The 16,973-nt window shown below is 52.7% G+C and overlaps 3 protein-coding genes across 3 annotated transcripts; 1 reads left to right on the top strand and 2 right to left on the bottom strand.

The window, feature by feature from the left end:
- Positions 1-3,795: 3,795 nt before the first annotated feature.
- Positions 3,796-11,617, top strand: IUM83_02903 (uncharacterized protein; the record flags this gene model as incomplete). Its single annotated transcript, XM_067926862.1, has 4 exons — positions 3,796-3,927; positions 10,499-10,937; positions 11,211-11,427; positions 11,551-11,617. 4 exons carry the CDS (start codon positions 3,796-3,798, stop codon positions 11,615-11,617), a joined length of 855 nt encoding a protein of 284 aa, XP_067784135.1.
- IUM83_02902 (Glycoside hydrolase family 30 protein beta-glucosidase/xylosidase) lies at positions 9,969-11,988 on the bottom strand (the record flags this gene model as incomplete). Its single annotated transcript, XM_067926861.1, has 4 exons — positions 9,969-10,216; positions 10,612-10,898; positions 11,273-11,609; positions 11,859-11,988. 4 exons carry the CDS (start codon positions 11,986-11,988, stop codon positions 9,969-9,971), a joined length of 1,002 nt encoding a protein of 333 aa, XP_067784236.1.
- Positions 11,989-12,949: 961 nt separating this feature from the next.
- IUM83_02901 (SMP-30/Gluconolaconase/LRE-like region) lies at positions 12,950-14,050 on the bottom strand (the record flags this gene model as incomplete). The annotated part of the gene is made up of 1 exon (XM_067926860.1): positions 12,950-14,050. One exon carries the CDS (start codon positions 14,048-14,050, stop codon positions 12,950-12,952), a length of 1,101 nt encoding a protein of 366 aa, XP_067784133.1.
- Positions 14,051-16,973: the final 2,923 nt, after the last annotated feature.

Here is a 16,973-nt window from a genome sequence, read left to right as displayed (position 1 = left end):
CTTTCGTATCGAAACTTGATAAATATATAGTTACCTTGTGTTGTTTTCTCGTCTAGGGACCCCCAAGTAAACTGAAGCATGGGTTCTTTCGTCACAACCAAACGGGCTAGCACTTTCTGGCTTGCGAGCGACGGCCACACAATCCCCGGTGCGAAACTAGAGAGCACTTCCGTGAGCGCGTCTTCCGCAGCATTCAAAAGCTGAGTAAGGATAGGGGGGACACTCCAAACATTACACACAGCCTGCTACGGTGTTCGCAGCCTACATAAATGCTAGCAGTAGCACCAGCACCTGGGGATGGTGCTGGAGCTTCCGAGACCGTCCCCCCTTCGAATTGAATACGGGAATTTCGTAATGAGGCGCAAAACGTGATAGTCGCAAGTTGAATGAAACCCTATTACACTACACCAGCTCGTTAAGCGCCTCAATAAGTGAAGTAAGGCCGAAGTCACTTACCTAGACAAGCTAGACAAGCCAGCCACGTTAATCATGTTCTTGTCGGTGCCATTTCGCCACGTATCCATCCAGGACGATCCTTAAGGCAACTCACAGTAATGCAGTGCCGCATTCGAACGAGAGGCCGTCATTCCCAGCACCTGCGTTCGTCATGCAGCCTTCGTTTCAGATCTGCAAGCTCTTTACGCGAGCGTCGGCGCTTCTGCGAAGCCGCTCAGAGTACCACAATGATCCGCGAGCGACATCGTTCATGCTAGAAGAAACAATGGAGTCGAAATTGAGGGTTGGGTTGCACGGAGAGAATCGCTCCGACCTTTTACGCCTCCTGGAATTTTACAAATAGAGATTTGTTTACGAAAATTGTCCTAGATACGTTTTGCCCCATTTACCAGCACACAGTGGAATGAAGGTGCTCACACCCATAGGTGACACAATTAACAACACAGTGCGCTATTAATGGAGGTTTTGGCCTAGGTTTTACTTACCACGGAATCTGCTTGGGCAAGTAAAGATCCGAAACACCACACCAAAAACTTTCGATCAAACCGTCTGATGGTGGTTTGGGAATGCTCCCAATGTCATTCGAGCGGCTGAGGGCGTGGCGGGATTTTACGTTTGCTGTATTATCCTCTTTATCTCCATTTTCCGAATCCGAGGACTCGGATGCCGATGGGTCATCATACGTCGCTCCGGTACCCAGTAGCAATGATTTCAGCGATTCGGCAGTAAGAGGCGCGTGAATAAGGATATTGGAACGACTACTCAGCACAGTTCAACAGGCAGTACTGTCGTGTAGGAAGGAATACGAGCTAATTTATATAATGCACACTTCCCCTCCGACAACACTCATCAAGTCACGAAGACCCAATGGGCTTGTTAGGGTTAGAACCTGAAGGTCCAGGAACTTTCCCTTGCACGGGTTCGATGTTGCCTCCAAAACCTCGCAGGCCATCAGAAGGAAGGACCCCGGTCTTTACGGCGTGATACGAGGGTACCGGAGCTATACTACGGCGGGAAGAATAATGGAGTGCGCTCTCGCTCTCCAATACCTGGTGACGACTCATCGCTACCAATACACCGGCCACTAACTCTCATGGCCCTACCAGGGATGAACACAAGCTACACTATTAGGTGTACCAACCGACAGTCATAATCCAACCTACCAGGTTTACTTTGAGCTGCAGGACATCACTGCAGGCATCGGTGTCGCCCTTGCGTGGTTGGGAGGAAAACCTGTTGTGTAAGTTTTGCCCTAAGGCTTATCTTGTCTTCTCTTAAGTTTCCTATCGATCAATACAAATATCAAGTATGACCGCGTCCGTTTTGGACTGCCAGTTGTAACCCACGACTCGTTGGCCTTTTCTCTGCGATGTGGCGACGCTCCCGATGGCTCAAACGGCGGCCGAAAGGCCATCACTGACTGGGGACAGGCGCCATCGACTCATAAGTTCGGGAGTTCGCACTCGTACTTGACGAACAGCAACCACCCGTGCTTGACTTGGGCCGTCGACGAGTCACCGCCACCGACCTATTTAGGCCAATCAGCGACCGGGGAATTTGGTCCAATGACTGGCGATGGTTCGTGACTTGCCAGTTTGAGCCGGCGCCTCGAGACTTGTCCGCACCCTGTCTCGACTTCGACTAAATTTCTCGATACCATAGTACGCATTTTCCAGTCAAGAACAAAGAAGAAAACGCCACGTGCGGTGAGTGGACGGCCTCGTTCTCTCGGCTCCTGCGCGTCGCATGTACTCGGCGCCGTGCTGCTATCTGTAAACGGACGTGTAGCGTGACTACTACTTCCAGGCGCTCTTCGCGCACCTTTCCACGCTCAGCTCGCTCAAACTCAGGTTCGTTTTGCCTCTGCATCAGCTCGACCTGCTGTATCTGCACGAATTCGTTCAACATGTTTGCTCGCTCTGTCCTCCTGCTTTCAATTGCTGTCGGCTAGTTATCTACAGGCTTCGGTGACGAATTCTTTTGTCGACGAAACGGAGTTGCATCGTCACCGTCAACTGTTCCACCATCCTCGGCGCGTCGCTTTCCCAGTTGCAGATGCGGAACCGCGGCAGCTCGAACAACTTCACCGGCCTGGGCTTTAGCTTGTTCGGCAACAGCAACGTCGGCAGCCGACTGTGCTTTAGCAGTGTTGTGTCTGCATACGTTTGTACGATCCGTGTGGACTTGTAAAAGACGCATCTTCCTCTGTTCTCGAGTCGCGAGACGACCTTGCGTCGAAGGATCGATGTTCGATCATTAGAGCCTCGAAACGGGCTTGAGCTTTCGTTCCATTAATCACCTCCATGTGAACATTGGGGCTTGCATTCAGCTTGTCAGCTAGCGCCTGCCACACTTTTCGGACCCCACCGCACTCAGCTGCAACTGGGGGTATCTTTAGTGCCCTGGACTACGAGATCGTAGTCTTTGTTTGGTCCGAGTCGCTTGCAGCGTTTGGTTGTCGGCTGCTCTCGCGCTTCAGTAGCATCGTTTGCCAAGCTAGCATCTATTTTCATGTTCTTGGGTGGCGACCGGATAAGTGGCCGAGTCGACAGCATGGTCGTCTGGCTCGGTGTCTTGAACAGGCTCCATTCTCTTCGCTCCTTTGTGCCAGAAGATTGCTGTTATCCCGGTTGTCCACGGAGTAGCCGCTCTCGGACCCATGAGGCGACAGCGACGACTTCTCTGCTCCAGATGCTGGAGTTAGACTCGGAAGCGATGCAGAGCGTGAAAGCGAATGGATAGCTGCGTGTGTTCAACGTTTAGATTACAAAGGCGCCGATCTAATTTGAAGTGAAAGGCTGTCGCGTTGAGGCGGTTCCTGGATCAAACAAAGGTGTGGAATACAAGTTCGAATTTGGAGCTTTTCCCATATTAGTTGTCGGAACGTAGAGACGGATTAGTAAGCAGTTATGTGCATCAAATCTGCAACTATGATCCAAAACGACCTTCGTAAGGTCTCTAATATACTCAGGCATTCGAGTTGCTTCGCAGTTCTAGGCTAATTGTTTATTGCATAATGCCTCGCAGCTTGACGAATAGTAGCATCAGCTGCGTCGATGTCCTTGGCATTACCGCGCCAGTTACACACGAGCCCACCACATCAACCTCCATGAGCTTTAGGGTTACACAGTGAGAGGCAACATGAAGACTCGAACGGCGACGACGAGCGGGTGGATGGGTGGGTGGATGTGGCCACCAGTCGGTCCATCGTTTCGAACGCGCACATCGGAACACTAAGGACTCAATACCGACACGTCCGCACGATGGCTGGACCATGATTTCAGCCATACTGCTGGACGGCAACGGCCCGGACCTGCCCGTGCTCAGGGCTTCGAGGCTATGTCGCCGTCGCGCCTGGGGCAGCGCAGCGCCGAGGAGGCCCGCGGCCGCGTGTCAGAAGACAGTCTGCTGCTGGCCGTGAACCAATATGACTTTGCGCCGCAGAATCTAGGCTTCCGGGAGGTGGTGCAGGTGCTGTTTAACACGCTTTTATGAAGGGTTTCCTATATACAAGTCTGTGACTTTCATATGTAGCAAGAATTTGTGTGACAATCTGACAATCTTGTGCTCGAACTTAATCGAAGTGGAGTGCGAGTGTTGAAGCTATTGGCAACAATGGCGACAGATCAGGATGCTGAAGACCTTGTCAGCCAATGAAAGACAATGTCATCGGAGAAAATACTGTGAATATGTGCACTCGTGGAATATGTAGCTACGCGGCGTGACTTTCCGAGAATCAGAGAAGCGTCCTGTGCGATGGGTTCCTAGGTGCTTTGCGCGCCGGTGATTTTGGAGAATGAGGACTCGAGTATTGTGTCACTAAAGTAGGACTGCAATTCTCGCATCATGGCTGAGCACCCGGATATATATCCTCTTAATTACGATCTACATCGCGCTGACGACTTCGGACAATTCTTGTTGTCACTTAAGAACCGTAGTGGAGGTGAGCCAGGTCAAAATGCTGTGTCAACCCGTGAACTCAACGCAAGTGTATCCTGGGCGCGTTCGGACTGCGGAATATTCGAGGTAGCTGAATCCGCTCGAAACCATCTACCCTGTCAGTTAGGACGCAGTGCAGAACATGATGAATCTCACGACCAACTCGTCAGTGAACATAGCGACTGATCTCACACTGCTGCAACAGATCTATCTTTTGTTTATTTACACGAGCACCGTCCGAATTTGATATCCCCAGCATGTCTTTAACGTGCGCTTGAGAGCACAGGTGCTGTGGCGATCCATCTGGGCAAATTGGCCCGCACCGCGTTTTGCAATTGGCACCAGTAGGAATCGATAAACATTATCAAATTATCGCGGTATAATGATGGAGGTACAAGACAAAATACCTTGAAGTCGTGACCAGGAAGCTTTACCCGCTGGCACTTCTCGCACATCTCGCACGTCCGGACATAGGTGGCGACCTGCTTGTACACGTGATACCACCAGAACGTCTGAAAGACTGACGAGTGCGCCATCTCACGGACGAGGTGGCCATTGGACGGCGCATCGAGCGCCTCCACCAGGACCTCGTACTTGAGATCCTCGTTAATTGGCGTGACAATACGGGGAGGAACCTCGGGCTCCACTGTATAGTGGAGCAGGCCATCGGCCCACTCACAGCGGTGAAACCGCGCACGTTGGCGAGGCGTGAGCAGCGTCTGGGCCAGCAGCTAAGAACCGCTCGAAAGGCCCACAGTCGGCATCGCCACAAGATGCCAGCCGGATGCTGTTGTAAATATCCGTCGTGACCCAACTAACATGAGCGAGCTCGTAGCCTTGGCGGGAACGAGATGGCCATCACCATCGGCCTGTAGGAGCGCACAGCCAATGGCGAAGTCTGATGCATCACAGTCGACGCTGTAGGTCTCCGTTTCGTCTGGCAGTACCAGGACTGGGGCGCGCTGTAAGCTCGCTTTGAAGGCATCCTGGTGGCCACGCTCCCATCGCCAGTCGGCATCCTTCCTCAGTAGATCCGACAATGGTCGTGCGAGACCGACATTACCAGCATTGTACTAGTGCAAGTAGTTGGAGATGTCCAACCACTGGCGTAGGTCTTTCTGTGGCCGGGATGGCGGCCAAGCCGCAATGGCTTTCACCGTCTCCGAGTCCGCACGGACCCTAGCCAAGATCGTTAATCTCTGCAGGTGCGAATACACAGCTGTCAATGTTGGCGTACAACTTGTTTACCCGCATGACTTCAAACACACGCCAGAGGTGCTGGAGAAGAACCTCCATGGCCGCTTGGTCTGGCCTGCCTCGGCACGGCACGGCTGTAGACGAAAACTTCGTCAACGTGCATCTGTGCCAATGCACGCAAAGATCAGAAAAATTGTGTGATCAAGCGATTGAACGTTGCTGGGGCATTTAATAGCCCTTGTGTTATTACCAGCCAGTCCCAGAGCATACCGCCCGGCGTACTTACAGCCGTGATCGGAATGGCGCCATCGCGCATTACGATCTGGTAGTAACCATCCACCAGATCCAGTACGCTATACAATGTGCATTCGGCCATGTCGTTGGGCAACGCGTCCTTCCGCGGGATCGGTGTCTGCGCTGGCACCATCGCGTTGTTCAGCTTGTTATAAGCATAAACCCTACGCCACTGTTCGTTGAGCTTACGAACAAAAAAGGTGGGCGTCGAGTGCGGAGACTTCGACTCCTGCACCATGTCTGTCTTCGCCTTGGCGGCAACGATAGCATCAATGACTTCGCATCGCTCCCGTGGAAGAGGTCATTGCCTCTTGACACAGTACTTCGTGCTAGGCACGAGATCATTACCGTTCCTGATTCCCATGTCTGGAGGGAGTTGGGACTGCAGGTCTTTCGACACTACGTCCTCAAACTCCTTCACTAAGGGATACACCAAATCCCGTGGGTTCTTGATGATCTCGGAGCTCATGCACGACGCGCGCGGTCTCTGGAAGTCCCCCACAACGTCCTTGTCCATGGCGGAGGAAGTGTTCAACTCCACTAACGTTGGCTCTGGCCTTAGGAGGACCAACTGTGAGAGCTCCCCGGCCTTCAACCCGGCCAAGAAGTCCTCCAGTGCGAGCTCTTCGATGTTCAGTAACTTTGAAACCTCGGGAAGGGCCGTAAGCAGAACAGCACCGGCCTTGATCTGACACCCGGTCACGCAGTCGAAGATGTGATAGCATTCTTCGGCGGCTGGAGCCTGGAGTGATGACCTCAATCCTTTGGCGGTGGGCGTCGCTGAACGGGCGACTAAGCTCGGCTTACGACGTGACCCACTGGTGGCTTCGTCTGGTGATGCCGACTTCAACGCACCACGCATCTTCTTGATGTAGTGCGGAACTATGTTACCCGCCTTGTTCTTGGGCGGAACTGTGTTACCCGCCTTGACGTGTGGAACTAAGTTACCCACACCAGGAGCGCTCTCGGCGACTCCCACATCAGTTATGGTCTGAGTGACCTCGTGTGGAACTACATTACCCACACAGGAAGTGCCTGTAGTGCCTTCCGCATCAGTTATGGCTTGCGTGACCGTGGGTGGAACTAAGTTACCCACGCCAGCGCTGACGGCCCCTTCTCTAGCAACACTTGCTGCCCGCGGAACTCTGTTACCCGCATGTGGACCTACGTTACGCACCTGGTATGTGCCGACCGACACTTCCACACCCGGAGCCTGGTCGGCACGGTGACCTTCGGAGTCGTCGTCAGTCTCGACGACCTCCAACAACGCGTTGAGCGCTGCTGCGCCCTGGCGGCCTTCGCAAGCACTCCAGCTTCTGCCAGAGGTGGGAATATGACTCACCAAAGCTCTGTCCGTGCTGGGACGACTTGCCCCGATGACCTTGCCGCGCCAATCGATCCAAGGCCCGTGTTGCTCTGACCAAGACATGTCAAGGGTCGAGTCGTACTTGTCCTTACCAAAGGCCAAGAACAGCTCCTTGTTATCAACGCCTTCGACCTTGACAGCCAGCTCCATGTGGACACGAGGTACTTCTACTACAGTACCGTCGGCTAGCTTTACAGAGACCAGCCCGTTGCCTTTGCTGCCACGTTGAGCATGGGTATACCTGTCGCGGTTGCGCGCGACTGTCTGGCGGCGAACAAAGTTCTTTGACGCCCAGAATCGATCAAGATTCTCAAGGTATTACCGTACCCCGGTACACTCGCGTGATTCACGAGCAGCACACCGCCGCCCTTCTCCGCTTCAATAGTACGTAGACTCCGAGGGGCTAAGCCCCCATTGCGTGCGCCTCCCGCACGCCCCTCATGAAGACTTAGGTACTCCCCAGTAGGGCGCCCCGCCCCTACTTGTGTCCTGCGTTCCCCTGGTCCCTGGGCCGAGGCTTCTGCAAACGACCCTTAGACCCAAAGGGCTTCGAAGAATACCTTTTCGTTTGTCGTCCCGCAGGACAGGCAAGCTTCATGTGTCCACGCTTACCACAGCCTGACCACAGAATGTCGCTCTGCTCGGCCATGCCCAAATCCATGGGAACTGGCCCGTTGGAGGTCCCATTGCCGGAACCACCATTTTGTGCACCACCCGGCATAGGGTTGCGTTACCATATCATGGCGGGGGTACGATCCTGTTTGTGGCTGTACTCCTCCTGGAGGACGATCTGTATCGCCTCCTCCGTAGTGCTTGCTTGCACCTGGAACAGTTGCGTGCGGGTTGGACCAACACGCAGACCGTCCATGAACACGGTCACCTTGGTGTATTCGGGCATGAGGTTTCCCGCCAGCGAGGATGCGATCAGTCTCACATCTTGGATGTACTCGTGCAGCTCGCACTTTCTGTGTTTGCAGGTGAGGAAGCGCGAGCGCTGGTGATACTCATAGTTCGCCGGAAGGAACGTGGCCCGCAGCTGCTCACAGAGATTGGACGATGATGCAAAGCATCCCGGCGTTGTCGTTTCGGGCGTCTACGCCCAACTCGCGGCTTCGTAAGCGTACAGCCCCTGAACATGGGCGCTTGTTCGTAAGTATCGAACGCGCTGATGCCCTCAACCTGCTCAGCCGACGTCGCTGCCGCTAAGCTACGCAGATGATCTGCTCCAAAGATGCCTGCCATCTTTTGAACGGACTCGAAGTGCGAGTCGTTCAGGTGAGGAAACTGACTTCTATCCATGTTGGCTCTTTCGGTGAGACCACAGAGGTTTCAGGTTGTCTAATCTACCCGCTTAGGCGTAAATTTGACTACAAGTTCTACCAAGTGTGACAGGGCACCTTGCACAGAGGAAGTGTGCTTAGCAGAGTATACAATGCTCAGTGGACGGCAGGTCACGCGCCCTGGCCGAAGGGGACGGATTGATCAGAAATACGGTAAATGTATGTATAGGTTAGTACAGATTTGACCTGCAAATCTGTACTAACATTTACCGTACAAATCCGAAGTTCCTATAGTTTATCCTATAATATAGGATAAACTATAGGAACTTCGGATTTGTATTATAAAATAATGTATCGGTTGGCTCTGAGGCCTTTTGGGTCACTACACAGAGATGCGACCTAGTGTAGACATCACGGAATAGTGTCGGGGTCACTATTCCATGTAACGCCGTTACAAATACCCATATCGCAACCGTTCCGACATCTCTACAATTTCCGACAGTTGGGATGCGGGTAGATAAACTGGGCCAAATCGGAAATAGTAGAGTAATTCGGATTTTAAACGATGCATTCGGTAAATTAGGTCTAGGGGCCCCTTTGGAGGTTCCAGTCAGCTTTCATACAGGGCTTACAGGCGCAAGGAAATCGCTACTAGAGGCCTGTGGGCCGAGAAAAACGGCATTTTGTGCACACAACCATTTTAGCCCCAGAGCAATGTGCACCGCAGCCGGTAAATTCGTTAATGAGGCCCCCAAGCGGGCAGAGGGGCCACAATTAAAAGCACTCCAGGGACAACAACATCCTTCACGGTCTGTTATTGGTTAATCCATTGACCAATCCGAGGCATGTATTCTGGTAAGAGTGTTGATTGGTACAGTCAGCAGCCAATAAGCATTCGCCACCTGTCCGAATTAGAATTTGGTGTCTGCCGAGCGATGTCAGTCGCCGACACGGGTCTGGGTAACACTTTTCCTAAGCTTCCGATCAAGTCTCCGGCCATCTTCAGCTCGGCAGACACGACGACCGCGGGCCGGATCCCCCCCCCCCACACACACACACCGTAGTTCAATGGCAAGAGCGCAAGGATTCGGTCTTGAGGTGACCGTTCAATTCGGGCCGGTGTTATTGTGTTCATGATCGGGGGTTGTTGGCGCCGCGGTTTCCCCATCCATTGTGCTGCGTCGTGCTGTGCTATACCCCTAGATGGTGCTTCATCCGGTGCTGCGCTGGGTTGGGTCGTGCTCCTGGCTTCTGCACCGTGTTCCTGGCTGCTGCGTCGTCACTCGGGGTGATGCGCAAGTGTCACTGCTGGGCGGTGCTGCCTGTGACGGCTGTTGCAGCGTGCGTGACACGATCGTGTCGCTCCGGTGCCTCTCCATTTTGGCTGATTGTTTGGATACTTGACTAATGGGTATTATGCATGTGATCTAACCGTCTTACACGTGGCCTACGATGGATAGGATGTCTTGGATGTCAGCAGGTGCGGGATCAGCGATTCTTCCGACCGCGAGCACCGCCTTGTATGCGGCGATGCGCTCGTCTGAGTCGCCAGTGATGTGGAGTGGGTGCAACGCATGCAAGACGCTTCCAGCTTCCTTCGCGCTGACGCTGCGCGACTTCGAGAAGGCGAGGACTGCGTTCTCCGCGCGGTGGTCCGGCTCAAGGACTTGATCTTTGAAGGCCTCTGCCTCACCGTAAAGTGCGAAACCTTCTGTCAAGAAAAGCTCCATGAAAGCGGTGATATGGCGAAACTCTGACTTCTTCTGGTGGTCAACGGAGTCTCAGACGCGAGGTACACGTGTGTACCATACGAACCACGCGTCGGACAGGTTTGTAGCTGCATTCTTCCTGCGCTAGGGCTTCGGTTCTTGATCTAATGTGTCGTTTGCTTGTGGTTCTTCCTCGGCTACTTGTGATCTCTTAGATGTAGCTGCGTGGCCTTGACGATAGTAAGGCGTGCGGACAGGGCCCTGTTCGAGGCTATAAGCTCATCAATGACAGCCAGAAGGTGACGGTATTCTCGGCATTCGTGCGTCTTGTCTTTTCGCCCACGTTGTTCAACAGGTCCAGCAGACGAACCTTGTTCATTCAGTACGACAGCCAAAGCCAGCGCATCAGCCGTCGAGATCCCCGCCGAGCTCAAACATTCCTCGACGCGCTCAGGAGCAAGGGCCTTGAGCTGCGGGTAGTATCGAACGAGGTACGCGGTGAGGACGGTGAGGACCTTGCTACTAACGTTGAGGCTATGTTCCTTGAGTCCGGCGCAGATGCTAAGCAGGAATTCTCGCAAGCGCATCAGCGGTTCCTGAGCTCCATGGTCCGGCGCCGCAACGACAAGAACGACAGGAGCCGCGTCAGCGTCCCACCTGCTCAGCACTCGCGCAACCTTCCGGCCCTCCCGTGGCGTGTTGAACACGTAGGCGAAGCCATTGTTAACTTTGCTCATGTCCCACGCGCCGGGGCGAAGATCCACTGAGCGGCAAGGCTATCGTCTCTGTTGGCGTGCTGGGCTCCGCCGCGTCTGAAGGAGTGTGAGGTCAAATTAGACACGGCTCCCGCCGGCTCTGCTACGCGCTTGAGGAGGCGGTTGACGTACGCCTGAACTCCGTCCTCGCCACGCGCCTTCTTTCCTGTGTTGGACCTCACGGTGCTGCTCACTTGTGCTTATGTGCTTGTAGGTTGGGTGCTACGGCTATCGGCAGGTGTGGTGACAGCAGATGCGGGCACCATCGCGGCGGACCTGAGCGAAGCAGGATCCGCAGCCAGCAAGTCCTGCAGCGGCCCACCAAACTGTATTGGCTCCTCGCCTGGCCCCACAAGCTCCGGAAGCTGGTTGAGCAGTGCTGCACAGGGCGCCGCCTGCATCACGAGAGCTACGGCGAGCGAGTGTAGCTGGTACGTGAGGAAGTCTTCCTTGTCAGGTACTAGCGTGAGCCCTTGTTCTTCGGCCGTCTTAACCCTAAGAAGCCGCAGGTAGAATACGCCGTCCACTGATACTGACACATGCTGCTTGCGCAGGCAGCCTAGATCCGATGAGCGACCAAAGCAGTGCCACATGAGGCATGCCTGCGCGGCGTCTGGGTAGTGAGAACAGACATGGGCAGTGCTATAAACATAGCGAATTAGAGAACCTAAGTCCTCTTTAGTACGTGGTGGCGTTTTGTTAACGATACCTCCTTTCACTCGTTTTAAGCAATGCTTATCTAGAGTATTTCCTTGTTTTAACAAGTTTATCTCCGTTGGCAAACGCAGGTGTGGGAACTCGACAAAGAGCCACAGTTTAACGTTTCGATAATACGATGTCGCAGTATTACGAGCTAGCTTACCTTTCTTGCCGTCATTAGTGGCGAGATAGTAGCCGAAGCGGTCCATTGTGGCGGCCGACCGTTTGGTGGAGGGGTCCGCGAGCATGCTAGCACGGAACAACTCCATGCTAACACCCTCGACCTCCAGCATTCTGGCGAACGCGCTGATCGCCGTCGCGCCTTTTGGGTGTTCGTGGGAACAAACACAGAGAGGCTCATGCTTATCGCGACGCTCTTTATCGAATGCTATAGTGGTACTGGTGGTTGTCTGCCAGTGTCGTGCAACCTAGATTAACTTACGCATAGACTAGGAACGTGCCTGACTGTCAGAATCACAAAAGTATTTTCATAATATTTTCTACACTTGATTTCAGTATGACGATATCCATATTTTTCCGACAAATATTTGTAGGGAAGTGTAGGAAGCTGCACCCCTAACCCTAATTTAATTGATAGGCTGAATTTGCAACCTGAGGAGTATGATAGGCAAATATTTGCGTAGAGTCGGCCGCTGCGCACGCATCAGTCGGAAGACCACTATATTCATCCATATGAACACTGGTGAGCACGTGACGGCGCAACCTCAGGCGGAAGATGAGGGTCATGGATATCGCTTGGAAGCTAGACTTGGGCGTTGAGAACGTAAGAAGGCTGTCTGGGTGTTGCGAGGAAAATTGACGAATGAGTGAGTGAGCCTCACAAATACACAAATCATCCACTCCCCGTGGTTCTCAGCAGTACAAAATAGTGCTGTACCGACGGCGGGGTGAACTACTAAGAACAGATAGTACTAAGCTTTTGAAAAGTACCACTCTTTGGTTAGAAGGGTTATCATTGGTATAAAAGTTATGTGGTATTACAGCGCGGGTTTTGTTCTGTAGAACCCTCTGCCAATTGATTATATATTTCCAACATATCGGAAGGGTATTGGGTGTTCAAAAAGTTTAGTACTATCTGCACTATCGTAGTAGATGGTACGACATTGCGCAAACTACTGATTACAATACTAATAGTACTGCTACTGTAGTACTGTTTTGTACTGCCCAGTCGGATTACTGTAAAACCCTGACCACCCACGCGCTGAGTGTAATAGGGACTCAAAACTGCACAACTTAGTGCTTGGAGCATCGCGGATCGCTGTCGGTGCCAAAGTCCTTGCACACTTCCCGCCCCAGCGCGTTAATACCTTCGACGACCCAAAGTCGGTAATCGGCGAACACGAAAACCTTGCCCGGGGCGAACGCAAAGTTGCTTGACGCCTCACCAATGTAAATCTTGCCGAGCAAAACTCCGTCAGAGTTCCACACGTGTACACCGTCGCCACAGCCAGCCCAGACGTTACCGTCTGTGTCCGTGTGCACACCGTCGGGGATCCCGCTGTCTGCCACTGCGAACATGCGCTTACTTCCGAGTCTCTTATTATTTATGACGTCGTAAGCGTAAATGGTGGCTGGGCGAGTGAGGTCCAGGTCCGATTCCCGAGCGCCAGTGTCAGACACATAGAGGGTACTGTAGTCAGGGGAGAACTCTAGACCATTCGGTTCTCGGAAACCGTCAGCGACGACCTGGACAACACCTGTCGACGGCTCAAAACGGTAGACCTGCCTGGGTAGTTGAGGCTCTGAGCGGAAGTTCTGGATGTAACCGTACTCTGGGTCCGTGAACCAGAGATCGCCCGTCACGGGATGTTGTCGAACATCGTTCACGCTTGTGAAGTTACGGCCATTGTAGCCGATGACCAGCGGTTCAGACGTGTTGGCGTTAACGTCCACAGCAACAAGCTGGGCATACGACTCGAGGTCACCCTGGTCGCACCAAACATGCTGTGGTGGCGTACATTTCAGGTCGGCGCCGGGCGGGTAGTACGATGAGCCTCCGTTGGCCATCGTGAGACCCGCGAACTGAGTGCTTCTAACGGATAAATCGTCGAGCGAGACGGCCGTGATGTTGATGTTGTCAGCGAGCGAGACATAGTTGGACGAGATGTAGAGGGTGTTGTCCTTCTTATTGTACACACCACCCTCGTGAAAGGCCTTCCAGTCCACGTTGGCGACCAATTGGGCTGAGGTGCTGGTGCCAATTACGTCCGCGAAGGACGTATCATATGACAGCAACGAGAGGGCCGGGTTGGTGGCGTTTCCGGCGTAAATCGAGGCGAGGTAGCCGGCACCGCCGGTTGCAAGAGCGTGAAGGTCGACGTTGATGAGCGACATGCTTCGGAATCTTGGACTTGTGTCGGCTTGGAGAGTATTCGCTGGAAGCAGGAAAATTGCAGACTGAAAATGATCCCGAGGTCGGCTTCGGTAACCTGCTTGGCGCAAGCTTTGGGGGAACCGTGGACTCGACTGAGCTGTTTTGTCCAAACAACTGCACACCGGATTACGGTGTGCAGTTGTTTGAACGCCGGTGACCGGATGCACTCACGCAAGCTGCACACCGGATACAATCACGCAAGCTGCTGCAACGGATGTCGATCATTATTATAATAAGACGGTCAAGTGATTAGTCGTCCATACTATGTGGACCAGCTGTTGTTCTTGAATCACCTCCTCGATGGAACTTAAGTTCGTTGCCGACACTACGAAGCCCCTTCCGCCGCTACGGTGTTGTATCTGCTACTGGCTGACGTCCGTGCACAGTATGTACAAGATGAGGTTACGGTGGAAAGTAATACACCTCTAGCTTTATGGTTAAGGCCTCATCGACTTTCCACGACAACAATTGCTTGTCCTCTGGATCAACGTCAAAAAAATTTATGTCATGACGTCGACTAGTTCACTTCTCCCTGCAATGATCTTGTGTTGGGATTGTGCCTGGCGAGATTCTCCGTCTCTCCTGCCTCCTTGCATTCATGGGGAAAGTTTTTGTTTTTGTCATTGAGGTACTGTATATTGATGCCACTTAACTTCTTGGCTAACGACAGCGATGACCTAGTCGGTGGTCGTCTCTAACCAACCTCCCTACGTCGATGCCCTGAGTTGTTACACTCAGTGCTGTCCCCAGCCGTCAAGGTGGGGAGGCCTCGAACCCCGAAGAGTTCTCATCACTGTTGCGCTCCAGCCAGTGATCCAAGTCACTAGCTGCATAGGAGTGAATATCCTCCCGAAGCAAGTTGGAGTCGATAACTCGATTGGGTTGCGTTGCGTGCTACGATTCATGGGGAAAGTGGTGGGCCGAGCGATGGCCATGATCGAATTCGCTATGACTCGGCGATCTCCACGCAAACTTGCCGCATTCGACTGGGTGGTGCGTCAATTTCCAGCGATGAAGGGAAGACTGGCACCGGACGCCCATCGTGAACTACCCAGCAGAGGTCCGCCAATACAGCATGATATTGAATTGGATCCACCAGCTGCCACTAATAAAAACTGCAATTTAAAGCTAAACAATAATAAAAATTGCCGCAATTTATATTGTATTGGTACAGAAATGGTACGACTTATATCACTTTACAGAGTGATATAGCAGTTGAGATCGCAATTTTCAAGAAAGTAGGCTCGATCTAAAGGTGCTAGCTGGGAGTTGAACGGCGCCATCAACAAGTTCAGGGAACCCCAGGCGCAAAACTGTCCTGATCACGTCACTGTTAAGATTAAACTCGGTTGATCGGCGATAGAGGTGCTGGTAGTGGTGTCAAATGAGCAGCTCAAACGGAGAATGTATGCGCTGATCGCACGCACACGTGGAAATAAATATCGTTCTGGAGGCGCATGGCTGTGTAGATGCGCCATAGAAGGATCTCACGAAGATGGCGCCATTCGTCATGGACATCGCGGTCATACGGGAAGATCAGCAGCTTCCACCCCAGGGAGCATCGAAAATCTGGAGCCCGTTCTGTCACAACACCTGGACGGGGTCACACTCGAAGAAGCAATACGTAGCAGTCTCTATAGCCCGACAGCCAGGGCGCACACAGTGTTGCGCCAGCGGTGATACTGCACTCAAGTGACCCTGGCCTATAGACTGGAGGTTTATTGGCTAGACTTTCTTTCGGTAGGGGCACTTTTTACAAATTTATTGCCAATAATTGGGTCAATTTTATATTGTATTGAAGTCAGTGTAGTCCAGTAATAAAAAAATATATTGAAAAAACTGATTATTTATTGTATTGCACTATTTTTTCCGACCTCTGCTACCCAGCACTGGAGACTGGCATCACGAAAATCATTACTGGCGCCCGCGTGACAACTCGCGAACAAGATGCGTGCGAGACCTTCAGGTGTGCAGCTATTGCCCCGCCTACGGAGGAAACGACTCGCTCCTTTTTGGCGCCGGTCTTTTAGAAGGTGACTACCGCACGCACGAGCTATATGCAAGTGGCTTGTGTGCCACCGACGTCAAATGAGTGCGAGAGTTTTTTTTTTTCGCGGGCAAAGATGGTCTACACCGACATGCGCAAGAGCATGGATGTCAACACGCTGGAGGTGTTGATGTTCCTTGCTTACAATATAGACTTCTGGGATGTTGGGAGTGTCCAGGCCATTAGGCGCAAGATGCGCAGTTAGCCTGTAGAATAATACAATAACTATTTCACCGCCATTTGAATGAGGACATACACGCAAAATTGCATATCGAGCAGCCCTGAGCGTGAAACCATCGGCCAGGATGAAGCTCCACTCGGACAAAATGGTGGCGTTTTACCAACGGAACAGGCGTAGTGTGGATGCGATGACGCCGTACATGATGAGGAATTTGGCAGAGGCAGACGACGTGGCTAGGCTGCATCGTCCCTCACGACAAGTATCCACCACGGATTTAACGGTCTGGGGTTGCTATTAAATGGCGACACTACTGATGCATCCGCGTCGCTCAAGGCAATACCAGCGTGAGCAATGTACAAAGCTCCGCAGTCATTTCCTCCATCGCCACACATGCCCGCCTCCGCTTCAGCTTCCATGCGCATTTTGACGCAATCAATTTTATCATCTGGAGTCATCAGACTGAAGATACGCACGTGAAAGAGAAGCTGGTTCATTTCTCGGGTGCCGCATTTTCGGTTCTGTACATGTTCTCCGTACGAATGTTCTCGCTGGACGTCTATTCTTTGCTGTCTTTTTCGTGAACTGCCACTGTTAATCCGCGCGCAGGTTCGCTGGCGAGTTCCGCGTCGACAACTACCTATTTGGCGAGCCCAAT

The sequence above is a fragment of the Phytophthora cinnamomi genome (genome assembly GCF_018691715.1).
Source record: "Phytophthora cinnamomi strain GKB4 chromosome Unknown Contig92, whole genome shotgun sequence".
Classification (NCBI taxonomy): Eukaryota; Oomycota; class Peronosporomycetes; order Peronosporales; family Peronosporaceae; genus Phytophthora; species Phytophthora cinnamomi.
The sequence above is the reverse complement of the archived record's forward strand: the minus strand, read 5'-3'. Positions and strand labels throughout refer to the sequence as shown.